The sequence below is a fragment of the Anas platyrhynchos genome, chromosome 11, assembly GCF_047663525.1.
Source record: "Anas platyrhynchos isolate ZD024472 breed Pekin duck chromosome 11, IASCAAS_PekinDuck_T2T, whole genome shotgun sequence".
In the NCBI taxonomy this organism is placed as follows: Eukaryota; Metazoa; Chordata; class Aves; order Anseriformes; family Anatidae; genus Anas; species Anas platyrhynchos.
The window spans coordinates 14590107-14608877 of record NC_092597.1 but is presented as its reverse complement, the minus strand read 5'-3'; the positions used below and the strand labels follow the sequence as shown (position 1 = coordinate 14608877).

Sequence of the window (18771 nt, the reverse complement as noted above, 5' to 3'; positions counted from 1 at the left end):
ACAAACAAACAAAAAAACAAAAAACTTCAAAGAATAAACAAGCAAACTACAGAAGAAAACAAACAAACAAACAAAAAACCAAACAGAAAACAAGAGACTACAGCTTGAAACACTAAATTGGATACTACATGAGGCAACAGAAAACAAGAAATATTAAAGGAAATTAATTCAGATTATTATACTTCATGGAGGCATCTAATTCCATATTATACTTTAATAAGAATAGTTCAAATTCCTAGATTCTAGTTTTGAAGTTACGTTACAAAATAATAATAAAAAATTAAACAGTATTTATGTACATTCTGCTCCAAAAATGAACTGCAGAAATTCTGTACATTTCTTTTAGAAATACACATAAACCACAGCACAGGTCAACAATCCACTGGTAATTAAGACAAGATAAAATCAACTTAAAGAAAATACATCTGTGGAAAGTTTTAATCTATTACTACTTCAGTAACAGCATTTCAGTGTTGCTTCAGACTACTTTAAGGAATTTGTTCTTGCTCCAAAACATCATTGCAGTTGACTTTATGTTGAATGACCACTTGTTACAGTAGGTCTTTCACAGAAAAAGATGAACATTAGCAGTGGGAAATTAGGACTTCAGAAAGTTATGAGTCTAGGCATGTATACAACATGTAAATCATCTAAAACTGAAGAAAACCACCCCTCTTGTGCCCTACCATACATGCTTTGTAGAAAGTTTCATACAGCCTACCCTTTGTCTTACTTCAATGCATGCCATTTACATTACTACTTAAAAATAACAGACACAGCACAATAGTTTTTTAGACTATATGACCAAACAGTTTAAAGCTTTTTTGCCAATCTAAACCAGATGTGTGTTCCTTTGAATGGGAATTCACACTTAGTGCTGCAAGTAATTAAACTCAGAGAGATGGATATCTATCTCCATACAATATCTCCATACAATATTTATCACCAGTATTCACCAATAGTTTGTTATGCTGCCCTCACACAGATTATCTCACATAAACCCAAAGCACACTTGAATAATTTGTTTAGAAAAAAAGTTAAATGCGGTAGTTTTTCCTACAGACAACTAAATTTCACATGAAGTAGAAGTTGTTTAGTTTTGGTTATGCTTCAATAGCAATAAGAGGGGGGAAGGGGAAAAAGAGGGTGTGGTGGGAAGGGGGCCACACACACGTTCTCATTATGAAGACATCTGTCCTCCCAAACAACCACTATGTGTATTGAGGCCCTGCTTCCAAGGGTGCGGCCAAATATCACCCGTTGATGGGAAGTAGATAATTTATTTTTCTTCTCCTATGTTTCCACGTGGCTTTTGCTTGGTTGTTGTTGTTGTTTTTCCCTCTTCCTTTTTCCTTTAATTAAATTATCCTTATCTCAACCCATGAGACTTTTTTTTTTTCTTTGCAGCATACTTCCTTCTTTTGAGGATGGGGAGTGAGAGAGTGGTTGTGGTGGAATTTGGCTGCCCAGCAGGGTAAAACCACCACAGGGCAGATTGTTCTTCCAGGAAGGGATCCCGGTCTTCACAATGCAAGAACAGGACTGCCTACTCTATTTCTTTGTTTTGGGCATAGCTCACAGTGATACAGATGTGGAGGAGCCAGAGGTGAAAATCCTCCTTCTCCCTCCCAGACCTGATAGCCATGGGCTTTGGTGAGGGATGGTGCAACAGGTTGGAGGAAGGAGGATTTGACCCCATCTCACTCCCAGAGAGAGCATTCTCCACATTATCGTGAATCTCTCCCCCCTCACCCTGCCCCCAGCTATATGCAGAGCAACAACCCACACAGAAAAGGGTTCAGGGAAATGGTTATGAGAGGCCCTGGTGAGACAACTGAGGTCCCAGGGTTTCCTGTGCAGGCTGAGCAGTACTCAAAAGGAAATGTGACTTGCTCTCCCCACCCATGATAGCAGTGACTAAGGTATCCAACTCCCCAGTGCCTAAAGTACCTGCAGCTGCAAAGGGGTTGGTCAGAAATCTGTCTAGAGTTGGAAGGAAATCAGCCTTCAGTGCTGAAAGGACAGGGCATTTCTCTGCTGACCCAAAGTGAGGAAGGCCTGAACTCTCTACCTCACCCTGCAAATTCCTCTGGAGAAGCCTGCAATGTTCCTCTGGCTGCTGGTCATCACCTTTGCTGCAGCCCCTGAAGGTGAGAGCCCAACTTTTCCTGGGTCAAGGACAAGGGCATGGGTTTTGTGCTCTCTCCTCACCAGGGTGGATCCTCTGCCCAGGACTTGTAGCATTTCAGAACTACTCTTTGCCCTTTCCTGCCCTTCTGTAGGATGTGTAGATGTTGAAGGACCTAAGGAGGATGATCTGGCATAATTCTGCAGTTCCTCTGTACTTCATGGCATAGGAGAGCTGTCCACCAGCTCCAGGGCTGGAAGGGCTGGGGCCCAAGCTGACTCTTCCAGACTTAGGAAAATCTGGGCTCTGCACTCCCATGGTACCCTGACCGCTCTCTTTAGATGCCCAGAGCATCGCCCAGCCGCATACTGTCTTCTCATGGTGAGGTATGGGAGAGGCAGGCTGGCTCTGGGCTTAGCTCAGGCTGAAGAAGAAGGAGCAGAAGGAGAATGGCTGTAATGCTGTTGTGTCTCCTCTTTGCAGCAACTCTAGGAGGTAAAGGCGGGTCCCAAGAAGGATCCCAGGAACACAAGGCCATTTCTATGCCCAGGTGTTTCCATGCCCAACTGTAATGCCTGCCCCATGCATTCCTTCTCTGTGGAATCCCACATCCTCCTACCGGGGACTCCAAGCCCATGGAGACAGCAAGGATACCAAGCCAGGGCTGAAAGAGCCTAGCAGGGCCTGGGAGGTTCTCAGGTCTGACTTACACTCCTGCAGCATTTCAGGGTATAGCTGGACCTTGGACCCACAAAAGGTGCAGATGAGCACAAAAAGATGAGACAAACGATGAACGTGTGGTGTTCAGCCCACTTCTATCTATGCAGGGTGGGAACCATCTCCAGAGATGGTGTTCTCAGTGCTGCTAGGGGTATGTCATGAGGCCAGAGGGGCCACAGGCTCCATCCACTCCATCCAACCAATAACTGCTCCAAGGAGCCTTGTAGAATCCCATTTTGAGCAGCTTTAGAATTTTCCAGGTGCAGGCTATTTTCTGGGGACACAGCAAGAGCCCCATGTTTCTTGCTCCTGTGGGGATCATGTGCAACTGGCAAACCAACTCCCCATGTATCCATACCCATCCTGTTCCCTGTGCTCAGGTGCAGCTGGTGAAGGCAGCAGTGGGACTGAGAGGGGCTGGGGACTCCATGTGCTCCTTCTTCCAAGACTCTGGATTCATAGTTAGAGATAAGTCATGTTTACCAGCAGTTATCTAGACTCTGGTGGGTCTCCTGCCTCAGAAGTCCTTTGGGTGGTACAAAGAAATATGGTTCTGTGGTGTCTGAGCAAACCACTGCTTCCAGGGATAACTCCTAGAGCTAAAGGACTCTATTTTTGTGCACCCTACAGCCTTGGGACTGACTACTGAACGCATGACCTTTCTCACAAAAGCTCAAACTTCATACCTGCCCTCTGTCTTTCCAGGTACCCTTTCCAACATAAAAATGGTGGCATCTGGTCCCAAGGAAGGGAAAATCTTGGGATCACTCCCACTCACCTGCACTGTAATAGGAGCACCTTTGGATAGCCCTCGCTATGACTGGAATTACGTCCGTCTGGCTCCAACAGGGGAACTGCAATTTCTAGCGTGGGTCTATCCTTTTGGGAATAACACAGGCTATGCCCCACCTTTCCAAAGCCGAGCCACCATCTCTGCAGATAAAGCCAAAAAAAAGGTTTCCCTGCAGCTGCATGCCCTTACAGCCGTAGACACAGCCACCTACTTCTGTGCCAGACAGCACACCATAAAATCAATGGAGGCAGAGGCAGCACAAAAAGTGGGAGGACTACTGTGGTGACAGAGCCCTTCCTCAAAGTGACAGTTGCCTGTACATGTTCTCTGAAATAACAGTGAAGATCAGGACTAAAAGATGTTGGATCTCCCAACCTATCCATGGCAACTGAATTTGCAGAGAAGTTTGACATTTATAACAGAAGTCAGAAATAAAATTTCATGTATGAATAAGTCCCATGGGCAGCTCAATCCCCAAACCTTTCACACAACATAGACTTTCATCTAATTCACAGACTTCACAAGCTACTATCACTGCCTCTTCTCCACATCTACCCTGGTGCTCCTTTAATCCCAAGAGAGTAAAAGCAGCAGGGTACCCTCAGCTCTCCATATCAGGGCTGCTGTGAAGCCTTTTGGGGCTGCAAGATGGCACTTGGTTCCTTCTGCGTGCAGCACAGATCTGCCCCAAGCTGCCTGTCTATCTCCTAAAGGGGGATTGCACCCTTGTTGGAGAGGCTGGGTACCCTTATAGCTCTGGGAACAGCAAAGGTGGATGTTTGCTTTTCTACATGCTGGATCTGGAGATTGGGCCTGAGCAGCTGTTGTCTGCTGCAGAGTATTTAAAATCTCAATCAGAAGCACATCCCAGAACTGCCTAATCCTTCTTGATAGACCTTCCTCCAGCGTGCTGTGGGTGGCCTCTGCCAGCGCTGGGGCGCCAGCACTGCTAGCCATACAGAAAGATTTCTTAGCTGTGTTGGCACTCAGTCCAGGTAAGTCATAATGGTGTTTCTTTGTGCACTGATATCTGGTGGAGAGGGAAATCTAAGAGCATGAGAGGTACTTCTGACATAGAAGTGCATATGCTCAAAGTGTATCTATTTGTGTCTATTCTCCCTTTCTACAGGAAGACAGATGGTCAGAGGTGGTAGTGCCCAGGGCTCTCTCACTGCCTTTGCATGATGGCCACTATAGCAGGATTGGACTTCCCTCTAATCCTCAAAGATGTCGCATGTCATTCCAGATGCTCCATCCCTGACAGAGATGATGATACCTTTTTCCAGGGAGGGAATGTTTTCTGGACACCTCGTACTCACCAGAACCACAGTACAAAAAGGACGTAAAACTGTTGGAGAGTGTCCAGAGGAGGGTGACGAAGATGGTGAAGGGACTAGAGGGGAAGACGTATCCAGACTGGCTGAGGGCACTGGACCTGTTCAGCCTGGAGAAGAGGAGGCTGAGGGGGGACCTCATCACGGTCTATAACTTTCTGTGCCACTCACACTGACATAGAGAGGATTGTATCATGTCAATGCTGTTATGTAAATAACTGATCCATTTTGTCTGGAAAAGTGAGCCAAAAGAGTGCATTTTAGTAAGATGCTGTATTCTTGTGGTTGAGATGAATTAAGGTACTTTTATGTGTTGGATTTATGGAACTCTGACAGAGAATAGTAGAGCAAGATATTAAAGAAAATATTACTCAGCAATAAAGAAGCTACTTGCATGTCTTACACAGCTGTGGTTTGACAATGTGCCAGAATCCATAACTGAGAGTGAATCTACCCACTGGTGAGGAATGAATCTATCTCCTGCATTGCACTGAGACATGGGCAATGTCTTGCCCTTCCCAAATGAAACAGCTGTACCTGAAGAAACCAGTGTGTAGAACCAATATGTAGAAACCAATATGTAGAAACCAGTGTTGTTTGTCACTGGCATCTACCAATGCCACTTCCTAAACCATTCTGTAAAAACATTTAGTAACTACTGGGTTAGAAAAGAAACAAAAAGAAAAAAATGAAAAAAAAAAGAAACAAAAAAACAAACAACAAAAAACAAACAAACAAACAAACAAACAAAAGGACTGAAAGGTTGAATTCAGTCTTTTAATCTCTTTCTTGGACCAGGCACAAAAATGAAGCTGGGAAGCTTCTGATTTGTGACTTCTGGAAGACGGAGACACAGTTTGAAAAATGAGAAACCCCTCACCCTCAGCAAATAGGGTGGGGGTGCACAAGAAGTTGGGAAGGAACACAGCCAGAACGACAGTCCCCAGCTGACCAAAATGATATTCCATACCACGTGATGTCATGCTCAACAATAAAAGCTGTGGGGAAAGAAGGAGGAGTGGGAAATGTTTGGAGTTATGGCATTTGTCTTCCCAAGTTGCCATTATGCATGATGAAGCCCTGCTTTCCTAGAAATGGCTAAAAATATGTTTTCCAGTGGAAAACAATGAATATATTCCTATTTCGTTCTGTTTGCATGTGTAGCTTTTGCTTTCCCTCAAGTCTTTATCTCAATCCATGAGTTTTCTCACTTCCAGTGGTCTCCCCTATCCCACTGCAGGATTAACACAAGTCAGCACTTTGGTACTTAGCTGGCATGTGCCAGGGCTAACACACAACACTCAACTTCTGATTGATCTAGCTCTCCACCCATAGACCACCTACTCAGTTTAGTGTCTCTCATTTCCAGATATGCTTTCTTATGTGCAGAGAAAGATATGGAATAGAATAGATCTTAGAGTCAGTCACCTACAACATCCCTGGCATACCCGTCACTGATAGCAGCTGAGCTTGGAGTTGGATCCAACACACTCTGGGAAATACCTAAAACCTAGCTTTGCTCTATTCTTTCTCAAGAGTCCAATGTAATGTTTCATCCTTTCAAAGCCAAGTCATCAGCTCTGTAGATCCTTCTAAGGACCAGCTCTCCCTGCAACAGCTGCAGACACAGCTGCATGTTTCTATAGGAAAAATTAGAATTTCTTTAGAAAAAAACAAAACAAAACAAAACATAATGACTGATGGAAAGAGCAGGACAAAAGAAAAAAAAAAAGAAAAAAAAAAGTGAGAAGACTGAAATGTTATTGGAGTTTTGAGAGTTGGGTACAAAACCATTTTCTTCCCATTCTTCACAAGGAAAGTTTTATTTGAAATGTCTGAAGGGTAATTTCATGATTCTAGGGAATCCAACAAGTAGACACAGTAAATACAGTAAATCAGCCTCCACTCCTTTTCTCCCCATACACCAATTAGACAGGCACCATAGTAGAAATTGAACTAGAGTACAGTGTTTTTTTTTTTTTTTTTTTTTTTCACAAAATGTTTAAAAATGTCTTATTGGTAACTTGGCAGAACAACCTGGGGATCATGAGGGACTCTGGTGAAAATGAGCCAGCAATGTACCCATGGGAGTAAAAAGGATGGAGCCAGGCTTTTCTGAGTGGTACTTAGTGACATGACAAGAAGAAATGGGCCGAAAATAAAATACAGGAAATTCCTCTGAAACATAATGAAGAGCTTTTTCACTTGGACGGTAACTAAGCATTGGAACAAGTTGCCCAAAGAGGCTGTAGAGTCTCCATATTCAATACTCAACTAGATATGGCATGTAGGAACTTGGTTTAGATGACCCTGCTTTGAACAGGGGTTTGAGATAAGACAATCTTCTAACGTGCCTTCCAGCCTTGTCCATTCTATGTTTTCTGGCATCAACCCCCATCCTTCAAATCTTAGCACATTTGCACAGCAAAATAGGCAATGATACCAAGCAAAATTAACCTCTGATGAATATGTGTATTACAGACTTATTTTGCTACGGCATAAATATATTAGAAATAAAAGTAATTTGGTAGATGATCAGTCCACAATAGTCCTAATATGTAAGACAAATTAAACTGACACTTAACGTGTTTGGGTACATCTGGTCTCTGACATTAAGAAAACGTCCTACCTTAAATTTCCATAATTTTATTGAAAAGAAATCTAGAATAAATTTATTTGAGGGTAAAGAGCTCTGAAATGAATCCATATTCAATGTCAACAAGTATGGGCAATGTTACAGTGAGAGAGGCATACCATTTTCTTAAAGTACCATAGGAGTGATGCTGACAATGTTACTTTTAATTTACAGTGATTGCTCTGTGGTTTGATTTTCCATCAGTAAAAGAACAGAGAGGAAGACAAACTTCAGCATTCAAAAGACATCAAAGAGGGTGTGTCACCTGGTACTGAAATGAAATCAGAAATGTTTTTGTAAGACTATTCATTACTGTGTGGGCTAGGTATCACAGTAGTTGAAGGGGACTGAACTACACTACACAAACTGACTTCCTGAAGAGCCTGCAGGTGTATAATATTCCACTTCCTCACAACCTCAGAGAACAGATTTGATACTGATCATGATGCAAGCTGTGGGACAATCACTATATGCAATGATAGTTTTTCTTGCACTCAAATATGAGTGTTGGGCTCAGGATAATTGATTTTGAACATCTAATTGTCTGATCTTGGTCAGCAGGTGGGGTTTTACCTGCCACAGTTCAGAAGGTTATATTTAAGTTACTCTTTCTGTCTCCTTTGTAGCCATTAGAGAGAAAACCGAGGAGTGGGGCTTGATGTTCCTTTTGGGTACCTTAAAACCGTGTCTGTCCAGCACTTCTGCCAGGATCCCTCAAGTGCCAGCATGGCTGGAATGTATGCCCAGCAACCCTGCCAGGATGCCAGGCCTGTCTTGAAGTGCACAGACACAGAGGAGAGACAGTATGAGTCTTTATTGGCTATGTATTGATTTACTGCTAATTCCTTTTGTTCTAAAAGCACAAGCAATAATTTAAATATTTCTTGTCCATATTTTATGCTGTTTCCATGTGAATTCAGTAATTCTTGTTCTTTCCACACGGCTACATGGGCGTGTATGACTCCAAAAATATACTTAGACTTGGTATATGTTAACTTTCAGATCTTTCTCTATTTCAAGAGCTATAATCAATACAATAATCTTGGCCTTTTGTGCTGAGGTATTCCAAGGTAATGGTTTAGTTCCTATTTCTTCCTCGAGGATTACTGCCTCATATCCAGCTTTCCTCTCCCTCTCATGCATGAAACTGCTGCCATTTGTATGTAACTGTAAATCTTCATCTTTTAATGATTCATCCTTTAAGTCTGGTCTGCTGGTATAGACTTATTCACAGCAGCCAGGCAGTCATGCTGTAATGGTTCTTGCTTAGTTATTGGCAACAGGTTCAATGTAGATACCATACCCAGAGTCTCTTCTTCTTCCTATATCAGAATAGCTTGATATTTGGCCAATTGACTCAGAGAAACCCAGTAATGTCATTTATCCTTTATAATTGTCAGAAGTTCATGAAGGACCATTGCAGTTATAGGTTGTCTCAAGGGAAGATTCCAAGTCTTCTGGTTTAATAAAGCAGCTGCTTCTACAGACCATAAGCACGCAGGCCACTCTTTACTTATTTCATCAAGTTGCTTTGAGAAGAAAGCCACTGGTCTTTTCAAGATCCTGAGCATTTGGGTTATCACTTTTAAGGCCCAATGTTATCTTTAATATTGTGAGAAACAAAGTTGTGTTTTTGCAATAGAAGGTGTTTTTGCAGTGGAAAATGCCACTAGCATCACATATTGAAAAGCGATTGTGCAGGCATGACAGTAGCATAGCAGTGGGAAGTATATTAAGAAGAGGAAGGTCCCACTGTCCCAAAATAAGGAGGATAGCTAAGAAAAACAGGAGAAGCAGTGCAAAATCAGTAAAACCAAAAATCATGAGCCCTCTATTTAGGAGAGAAGAAAGAAGAAAAGGAAAAGGAGAAAGTAATGGTTGGTCAAATAAAATAGTATAGAATGGTATGGTAAAAAATAGTATGGTATAGTATAGAATAGTATGGTATAGAAAGGCGTTGACTAGCTTGTGAACCTATAGTACTCAGCTAATGAGGAAACGGGAGAAATCAGCTGTTGAGTAATAGGGAATACAAGGTCATGGTATACTTTCACTGTGTGCTCCTGCTTGCTGGACACCTGCCATTGCAATTGCGAATAAAATAGCTTCACAGAAGATCTTGTCTAAGGGCTGGAAAGGCTAAGACCAGAGCTTCCATTAATTTTCTTTTTATCTCATCAAAACTTTCCTGGTACTCTGGAGTCAATTCCAGTAGTTCTGACCCTTTGATAACATCATATAATGGTTTATGAATAAGTCCAAAATTTGGAATCCAAATGCAGCAGAACCCAGCCATTCACAAGAAACCTCTTAACTGTCTCTTGTTTTTTGGTACTGAAATTCTGGAAATCATTTCTTTTCTTTCTGTCACAAGTATTCTTTGTCCTTTTAAACTGCATTAATTGCAGTATATATTACATTCAAGTATCCATTTTTGGTCCAAACCTCACCATCCTTCATTTTATAGTGTGGTCACAAGTGATTACAATACCTTTTCATTTTACTTTGGTCATTGGTTCCCCAGCAAATTTAATCAAATTCTTTAAAATACACCCCAAAGTGGAACAAGGGGAAACAGTCAAGGATTAGCTAGAAACCCATATTTCTCAAAAATAGTTTTCCTGTGCACTCAGCTCTGACCCTCTGTCAGTAAAGATAGCTGGTCCTTTACCAACCATCAAAAATCAGTGTGTATTCATTATAAGCTTCCATTGTGTATCTTAAGATGCAACTTCCCGTGTCACAAACTGATGCAGGAAGGAAGGTCAACACGTGCAGAAGGGGAGGTCAACATAACCGTTGAGTGGAAGGAGTTCACTCACATAAGTCTGCTATAGTGGGAACCCAAATGGATTTATCAGCCTTGAACACTGACAGCAAGAAGTAGATAAGGAAGTAGAAAGAATTACTCGTTTAAACTTTAGGTGAAGCTTATCCCATTAACACAGAAAAGTAGCCAGCTGTAGGCTAGGGAAGCCCCCTACCACTAGAAACCCCTTACCCTCTAAGCATGCGTAGTAAAAAAGTAATGTACTGTATCTTTAAATGAAAGCAAGAAGTTAAAAGACCAATCATGTAAGTGAACGCTATCATTGAACCTGAGGAAGTGATGATCTTGCATTTTGTAATATATAAAATAACAAACTGTTCTCAGTAAGGCTGGCATGCGAGCTTAGTGGAGTTACCACCTGGCATTCATCTCTATGCAGACATGAAATAAGCAAATGACTTGATTCTGAGTGCTAATCAGCTCCTTGCACACTGGGTAAAGAACACCATTTTGGGACAGGACTGACCATGCCAAAAATGTGACAGGATAATCAGGGTCTTTTGGATATTGAGTGATAACATGGCAACAGACCACAGACTAAGTTTGATATAAGTACCCATACTGATTAATTAAGCCTGAGCAGAATGCAAGCAAGCTAAGCATAAGGTTAAGCAAACTGAAATGGAGAAGCTACTTACCATGTAGTCAAGGGACTAATGTTACCTATGGATGAGCAACAATCAGGAAAGTTGTCATAGAATCACAGAATCATAGAATCACAGAATCATAGAATCATAGAATCATAGAATCATAGAATGGCTTGGGTTGGAAGGAACCTTAAAGATCATCTTGTTTCAACCCCCCTGCCATAGGCAGGGATGCCACACACTAGATCAGGTTTGCCAGGGCCCCATCCAGCCTGGTTTTGAACACCTCCAGGGATGGGCCATCCACAACTTCTCTGGGCAACCTGTTTCAGTGCCTCACCACCCTCTGAGTAAAAAACTTCTTCCTAACATCCAATCTAAATCTCCTCTCTTTCAGATTAACACCCTCCCTCCCCCTCCTCCCCCCAATCATTATCTACACAAGTAAAGAGTCCCTCTTCATCCTTTTTATAAGAACCCTTTAAGTATTGAAATGCTCCAGTGAGGCCTCCCCAGAGCCTCTTCTTCTCCAGGCTGAACATCCCCAGCTCTTTCAGCCTTTCTTCATAGCAGAGGTGCTCCAGCCCTCTGATCATCTTTGATCATCGTTGGCCCTCCTCTGGACCCATTCTAACAGGCCCACAGCTTTCTTGTACTGGGGGACCCAGACCTGGATGCAGTACTCCAAGTGGGGCCTCAGAAGGGCAGAGCCAAGGGGGACAATCACCTCACTTGACCTGCTGGCCATGCTTCTCTTGATGCAGCCCAGGATGCAGCTGGCCTTCTGGGCTGCAAGCACACACTGCTGGCCTCATGTTGAGCTTCTGATCTACCAGAAGCCCCAAATCCCTCTCTTCAAGGCTGCTTTCAATAGGTTCTTCTCCCAGTCTGTACACATACCTGGGATTGCCCTGACCCAGGTGCAGCACCCTGCACTTGGTCTTATAGAACCTCATTCAGCCCACTTCTCCAGCTTATCCAAGTCCCTTTTGAATGGCATCCCTTCCTTCTGTTGTATAAACTGCACCATTCAGCTTGGTGTCATCTGCAAACTTGCTGAAGGTGTACTCAATCCCATCATCTATGTCATTGATGAAGATATTGAAAAGCACCGGCCTCTACCTGGACATAGAGCAAATGGCCACTACTCTCTGGGTGCATCCATCAAGCCAATTCCTTATCCACCGAATGGTCCACCCATCAGATACATATCTCTCCAATTTAGAAATCAGGATGTCATGTGGGACCATGTCAAAAGCCTTACAGAAGTCCAGGTAGATGACACCAGTCAGTCTTCCTTTGTCAACTGATATAGTCACTCCATCATAGAAGGCCACCAGATTGGTCAGGCATGATTTTCCCTTGGTGAAGCCATGCATTAGATTGTCAACATCTCATATTGTCTTTCACAAACATCTTCACCAGGCAACACTCCTTGATCAACCAAGACCAGCCAACTACTCTTACAGGGTTGTGACCTTCAGTTGTGACCAACAAGCTGATGCAAGAGTGTCAGGTGTGTTTCTATAAGGTTTATGCTCTGTGGGTAGCATACTATTATCTGGTGAATGGTTTGTCTGTATACCCAAGAAGGGCATTGTCTAGTCCATTCAGGAGCAACTGAGTGAGTCAACACAGTTGTTGTGTATCACCCATAAATACTCTATCAATATTGTTAAAGACCACCAATGGATAAATCACAGATTTTTTTTTATTTTTTTTTTTAATGTGAATTGGTTATGTAAGTATGTTATATAAGTGTTCTATTCTTTTATTCTCCCATGCCATAACAGAGGAAGGGAACATGTTGCCACACATATGCATAACAAATGTATTCACGTGAATTTTATTTTTCCCTGGACGTTATGCTTGACACAAATCTTTAGATGCTGTTCATGCTAAGAGTGCAGAATTTGACCATCATGCAGCATTTGATCAATCCAACTTGCACCATCCACAGCAAAATCCCTATTTAATAATGCCTCTATCGTACAATATATCTCTACCTAATAAAGAACAGTTATCAAAAGCATGATTTCCTGAGGTACTGAATTACCCTTACCCCTGGGCCATCCAGAAAGATAACAGCTCTAAAAGACCAGAGTGAGCACTTTCCTCTTCTTCCTGGGAAAAAAAAAAAAAAAAATATATATATATATATATATATATATATATAAAAGCAAAATTAAAAAAAAAATCCAAAGTGAAAAAACAAAGAAACAAACAAAAGCAGAACACTTCTGCAACTCTGAAGAGTTTTGCTAATTTCTGTAGAATCACACTCACACAACTTTTGTTTTTTCATTAGGCAAAAATCTAAGTGTTCTCAGAGCCACGTTGCAATTCTATATGTCCTAGGTAGGTTTAAATCTCCACTTTTGACCCATGGTCGGATTCTTATTTGCAAGTCTATGTGATTTCTTTGTATGGTATATCGGTATACCTGTCTCATCTGAATATACTGTGAAGTAAAAAGGAAGGAAGAGGCACTTTTTGTAACTAAGTATATCACTGTGTTGAGAACTTGGAGTAGCACAATGGCACAAACACTCTAAGGCCTCATACAAAAACCTGAGACTGCAAGAAGAAAATTTCAAGAACATTTCAAGGAAGAAAGAAAGAAAGAAAGGAGTGTGCTGAAGGAGCAAACTGCAGTATTCCTGTGACTATTTATTCTGCAAGTATATTGCTTATTGAGTTAACAACAGAGAAGAGGAAAGAGTTTTAAAAGCTTTGGCCTGCATCAAGTTGTTTGAAATCTCTCTACCACAAAAATATTTTTCCCCCCAGTTTTGGAAAGAAAAGTTTCTCTGGAGAGCTTTCATAGCATTTCATTCACAGATCCTTTGGACTAACCACTGTCATTTTGTTCTTTGAGTTTATACACCTTTAATATGTAGTGAGGAAATCATTTCTGTTTTCTGACTATGCAGAAACACTGTGGAAACAGACAAGCTTGTATTTGGAAGTGGGATTGCTTTCTCAGTTGAACCAAGTAAGTTCCATTTGTATTACTACTAATATATTTTGTACATGTAAGTTTGAGGTGGGGTGGACAAAGTGGAGTAAATCTGAGTTGGGGTGGGTTTTATGATGTTGCAGTTGAATGAGAATTTTCTGTTGCTAGGGATCTCTTGAACATGTATACACCAACCAGGTGCTCAAGTCCTCAATTTAGTTAACAAAACTTTTCTGGACCAAAAAAGTTATTTTCCTAGCTGTGTGCATCAGCATTACTCCACATATCCTCAATACCACCTCTCCCCGACCCTTTTCCCCCCAGTAGCTGCACTACTAAATTTAACACTGTATTGATTATACCTACAGGAGGTGGTATTTTGTCCCAGCTTTAGTATGAGGTAAAGTTAGTTCTTTTCTTTCGTTTGTGTAACACTAAGACGCATGGAAAGGAAAATGGAGACATAAAGGGTTTCAGAAGAAAAATCCTGTGGAAAATCATGGCGTATAGGATTTAGCAAACAGCTGTTTGAAAAAAGCACTTCATATTCAGAAATGTCACTCATAAAGGTGATCTTTATAAGGATGGTCTACCTTCCCCAGCTTTTGTGTGGGAATGTGAAGCAATAAAGTCTCCCCCGAGCCTCAACTCAAACTCTCTCAGCCTGTCTTCATAGGAGAGGTGTTCCAGCCCTCTGATCACCCTTGCAGCCACCTCTGGATTCGCTCCAACAGGTTAATGTCATTATTATGTTGGGGATCCCAGAGCTGAACACAGTACTCTCGGGGAGTTCTCATGAGAGATTGCCACGGCCAGGCACAGACTGTGATGCTGAAGGAGCTATAACATAGGTGCAGACAAAATGCTTATAACCTCATCTTAAAACAGCTCCCATGCGAGGAGATGAGAGAGAGTCAGCTCCAAGTCCCAGCAGCTGAACTTCCAGGACAGGCAATGCACACAAACGTACCAGGAAATCCTGGATAACCGTTTAACTGGGGATGAGCATTCCAGAGATCTCTTCTTTTTCTCCTAGTTTTTCACAGTAATGACAGGGGTAGGTTTCAGTGAAAGCATAAATGCTTAGTACAAAGATGCCTTAAGGATCTACAGGAGACTTGTTTCTTTCAGAAGGAATAAGCAGAGAGAAGACAGAGTAAATGGGATATGCAGAATGGCACTGAAAGCCTCTGTTAGTTGCCCTAGTTTTATTCCTTAGGATGGCTCAGCATTATGTAGTGAAACGGTCTCATAACTTGGAAATCACTCCAGAGCTCATGTAACACTATTCACTTGTTAATTTTAGAGACATTTCTATGCCTGGGTCAGGTTCTTCAAAGAAATATTATGGAAATGTTGAAATAACAGAATCTGGAAAGAAAATCTTGTTGGACCTGAACATTTGTAAATGAAAATTTAACATCATTTTCTGTTTTAACAACATTATTTTGTATCTGCAGGTAATCCCACCCAATGCCACTTATTGGAACAGTACTGTAGAGTGGAGTATCAGAGTCCTCTCACTTACATGTATATTTTATGGTTAAGCTTTTTAACATCATCAAGTAAAGGATTTTTGCACAATTAAAAAAGGATCTTTTATCATGTATCATGTTAGAAACATATATGACTGCCCTTGAAATAAATGTTCTTTTTAGGATGTACATTATTATGAATTATTAATGAATATGATCATTTGTGTTGTATTCTTAAGAACTCCCTCTTTTCAAAGTGCCTAATTTAAATTAATTCACATATAGATATGAGTTTTAGTAAAAACAAGTTTAAGACCCCAAGGGATTAAAACCTTCCATTAAAATCCCACTATGCTCCCTTTCTGTATTTTATCTGCTATTTGGGAAAGAGAAGGAAGAAGACACTTAGGTGTCAGGGGACAAACATGAGTGGACTATGTTTGAATTGCAGGTGATTTAGCTGTCAAGAAAGTATGCAGAAATAAAGTTATTCTAAAGTTATGCTTCTTTTTCAGGCAGACAAGAATATTCTACACCAGAAGTCATTGCACTTAAATCAAAGGAACCCAAACAATATGGCAGCAAATTGAATATAGCTTGTTTGGCAAGGACATTCTACCCTAAGAACATCAGTCTTGATGGGCCTGAGGGTCACATTGTATATGATCTGAAGGCACCTCTTATCACATCGGAGGGGATGTACAGTACATGGAAGGTAATTGGAGTAAAACCAGATGCAAAGGGGACCTGCAAGGCTGTGCACAAGAGAAATGAGACTGCAGCCAGCACAATTCTGCCAGGTACAATGTTTGTGGTACAAGCACAGACTGATTCTGGGAGATGCCTCTTCCGAGATACTTTCTTAGTCTTTGAGCATCTAACAGGAACAAGTACAGTCAGAAAGATATTTAGGTGCGTAGACATGTGGAAGTGAGATATTCAAAAGTACATGGTGTAGATGATCTTAATTCAACCATTTAAGCACTGGAATTTTCTTCTTTAAAAAAAAGGGGGGGGGAAGGGGAGATGGAGGGGGACATGGACAACCAAACAACAACAACAAACCAAAACTCTTTATGTTTCTGAGTCTTACTTTATCTGATGCAAAATCGTTCAAGGCACGTGAGTATACAAGTCTGATAGCAGAAAGCTTGAAATAACTTATGAAAACAAAAAGAAATGGAAAATACGTTTTTTACCCAAAACTTCTGGTTATTTTTTGATTTTTATTATCTTTTTTTTTTTTTTTTTTATGGTAAAGTGCATTTCAAAAAGGATAAAAAAAAAGGAAAAATCCTCAACAATCTTGGTGGACTTTTCTGCAATCACATGTAGAAAGATATTCTTTCTCTTCAAATTAATACCAGAATTAATGTCTGCCTGCCATCTGACATTCCAATAATGCTTATCTACTGCTGGGGAAAGGGGCATAGGTGTTCTTTCTTTAATTCTCATTTTATGTAGTTTAGATACAGTTTATAATGTGTCTCAATCATTCAACAGAAGAGAAAGCTGAAGAACTGGTGACAGTGAAAGTTTGCAACATTATAGATGCCTCTACAAAAGGTTAGTTGTTTAAAGCATTAGTACAGTTTATGTACTTTATTGGTGAATCAGTAAAAATACATGAAAATGTATTATCTTTGGTACAGAAATGTCTGAATTGTAGATACTTACTAAACAATAGGCTTCACTGATTGTGGATTCTGTATAAAGACATGACAAATTACTTTCTCTAGTGTAAAAATGTCAGAATTGGAAATATTTATTGAGGAATAAGCTGCTATTTTGGGTTAACAGGTTAAATAGCTGAGAATTTTCCCTGGGATAAACCAGCAATGGGAAGTAAATTCTCACTGGGCAGGCATTTCTTTCTCTCGTCCCTGAACTTGATGAATTTCTCTGCCCTCTTCCCCTCTGTTCCTCCTTCCCTCATCCATGATGTGTGGATTTTCCTTTTTTTTTTTTTTTTTTTTTTTTTTGATAGTATCAAGGCCAAAATCTCTTCCATCTTTTTCTTCTTTTGAAAACAGATGTCAAAATGGAAAAAATGAATATGGTTTTCATGGTGGTTTTGTGTTTGAGAGTTTTGCTGGCGAAAAGTATTGCCTTCGGTACACTCATGACTATCAAGCTATTCATCTTTGAGGTAGGAAATAAATAATTCAGTCCCTGGGAACATAGGAGGGAAGTGTAGGGAGTGCAGACAATTTGGGTTTATAACCTCCTGTAACCCCACAAGGAGTGACACCATCTCAGCTCTTCTGGTTTCCACAGAATGAGTCAATGTTTCCAGTGACTAACTCATTGGTTGCTCATCCGCAATTTGTTTTTGCTCCAGGCTAGACCAGAGCACCTCAGGTTATATCAAAAATCTTCTGCTGGCAGCTTCGAGTGGAGAAAGTCTGGAGAGAAGTCCAGACATGTGAGGACTACAAAGGGAGAATCCCCAAATACAACAAATTTGAAAAAGGAGAAGGAAAATGTAGGTGGGAGAATTCTGAAGATCAAGTACACAAAATGACCAAAATGATTATCCAGTTTATTCTGATTTCACAGAAACTAGGCACAACTTCATTAAACAAACATTTCTTTCAGGTACTAAGTGAGCCAGCAATGGGCTGAAGAAGAGTGGGAGAAAATGTAACAGTGTAATTTAAACACTGTGGCTCAACTTTGCTGCCAATAAACATCTAAGGAACCAAAGAAGCAATATCCCTTCCCAGTTCCTGTAGAACTTTGAGTCCCATCACTTCATCAAGGTGCTCTTCAGTTAACACCATCTGAAAGCTTTCTTAAGCAGTTAATATTGTTGAACTCTTGTCTTGCTAAATTTCATTAATTGTTACAACAATTTTTTGTTATGTTTGATTCATATTAGAAATTGTCTTCAACCTACTGCTAAGCAGGAATACTTAGATGTCCTACTCCTCTATCCACTGCGTTGAAGTACCAAGTTGCTTAGATAGTTTTCAGAGCTTAAAACTGAGCTTCATACTTACTATGCTTTAAAAATAACATCTCTATTTGTATTACATTACTGTCTACAAAAGTAATGCCATACTGCTTAGGGATCCCAGGCAGAGAGGAAGCATTGTATGGTTTTAATTTTTAGATGCTTTTATTAGTGCTAATTTTCTAGTGTAGGTGAACATAGTTCCACCAGACCTGAAGGAATTCATGTTAGACAGATATATAGTAGGATTTTCCTTTGTTCCTCTAGAAACTTTTTTCTCTTTGTCAGGTATATGGAGCCAACATTTCAGGTTTCTTAATGAAGATCAAAATAAAATTTTATTATGCTGAAGTA

The 18771-nt window shown here is 40.8% G+C and overlaps 2 protein-coding genes and 1 long non-coding RNA gene across 4 annotated transcripts in view; 2 read left to right on the top strand and 1 right to left on the bottom strand.

Moving 5' to 3' along the window:
• LOC113844845 (CDC42 small effector protein 2-B) overlaps window positions 1-11108 on the bottom strand; it is a 20667-nt gene extending 9559 nt beyond the window's left edge. Inside the window, exon 1 of the mRNA XM_027466245.3 lies at window positions 11079-11108. The gene's annotated coding sequence lies outside the window, so the exon portion shown is untranslated. The remainder of the gene's footprint in view (window positions 1-11078) is intronic.
• On the top strand, window positions 1281-18771 carry LOC101791674 (uncharacterized). Of its 2 annotated transcripts, NM_001310402.1 has the most exon segments (10): window positions 2063-2150; window positions 3554-3869; window positions 7928-7935; window positions 13546-13561; window positions 13973-14022; window positions 15977-16261; window positions 16965-17027; window positions 17495-17610; window positions 17803-17946; window positions 18060-18322. In NM_001310402.1, coding segments are annotated over 10 exon segments (1071 nt in total). In that variant the 5' UTR covers window positions 2063-2104; the 3' UTR covers window positions 18087-18322.
• On the top strand, window positions 3939-5377 carry LOC119718085 (uncharacterized). Its single transcript, XR_005268707.2, has 2 exons — window positions 3939-4636; window positions 4771-5377. It is a non-coding gene; the product is annotated as an uncharacterized lncRNA (long non-coding RNA).

Bases quoted from the DNA above. Each gene is read 5' to 3' on its own strand.
- LOC101791674 (XM_072043199.1), top strand. From the start codon at position 2,105: ATGTTCCTCTGGCTGCTGGTCATCACCTTTGCTGCAGCCCCTGAAG. The intron at 14,023-15,976 runs GTAAGTTCCATT...CTTCTTTTTCAG, and splicing joins TGCTTTCTCAGTTGAACCAA to GCAGACAAGAATATTCTACA. The intron at 17,947-18,059 runs GTAGGTGGGAGA...CATTTCTTTCAG, and splicing joins TGAAAAAGGAGAAGGAAAAT to GTACTAAGTGAGCCAGCAAT.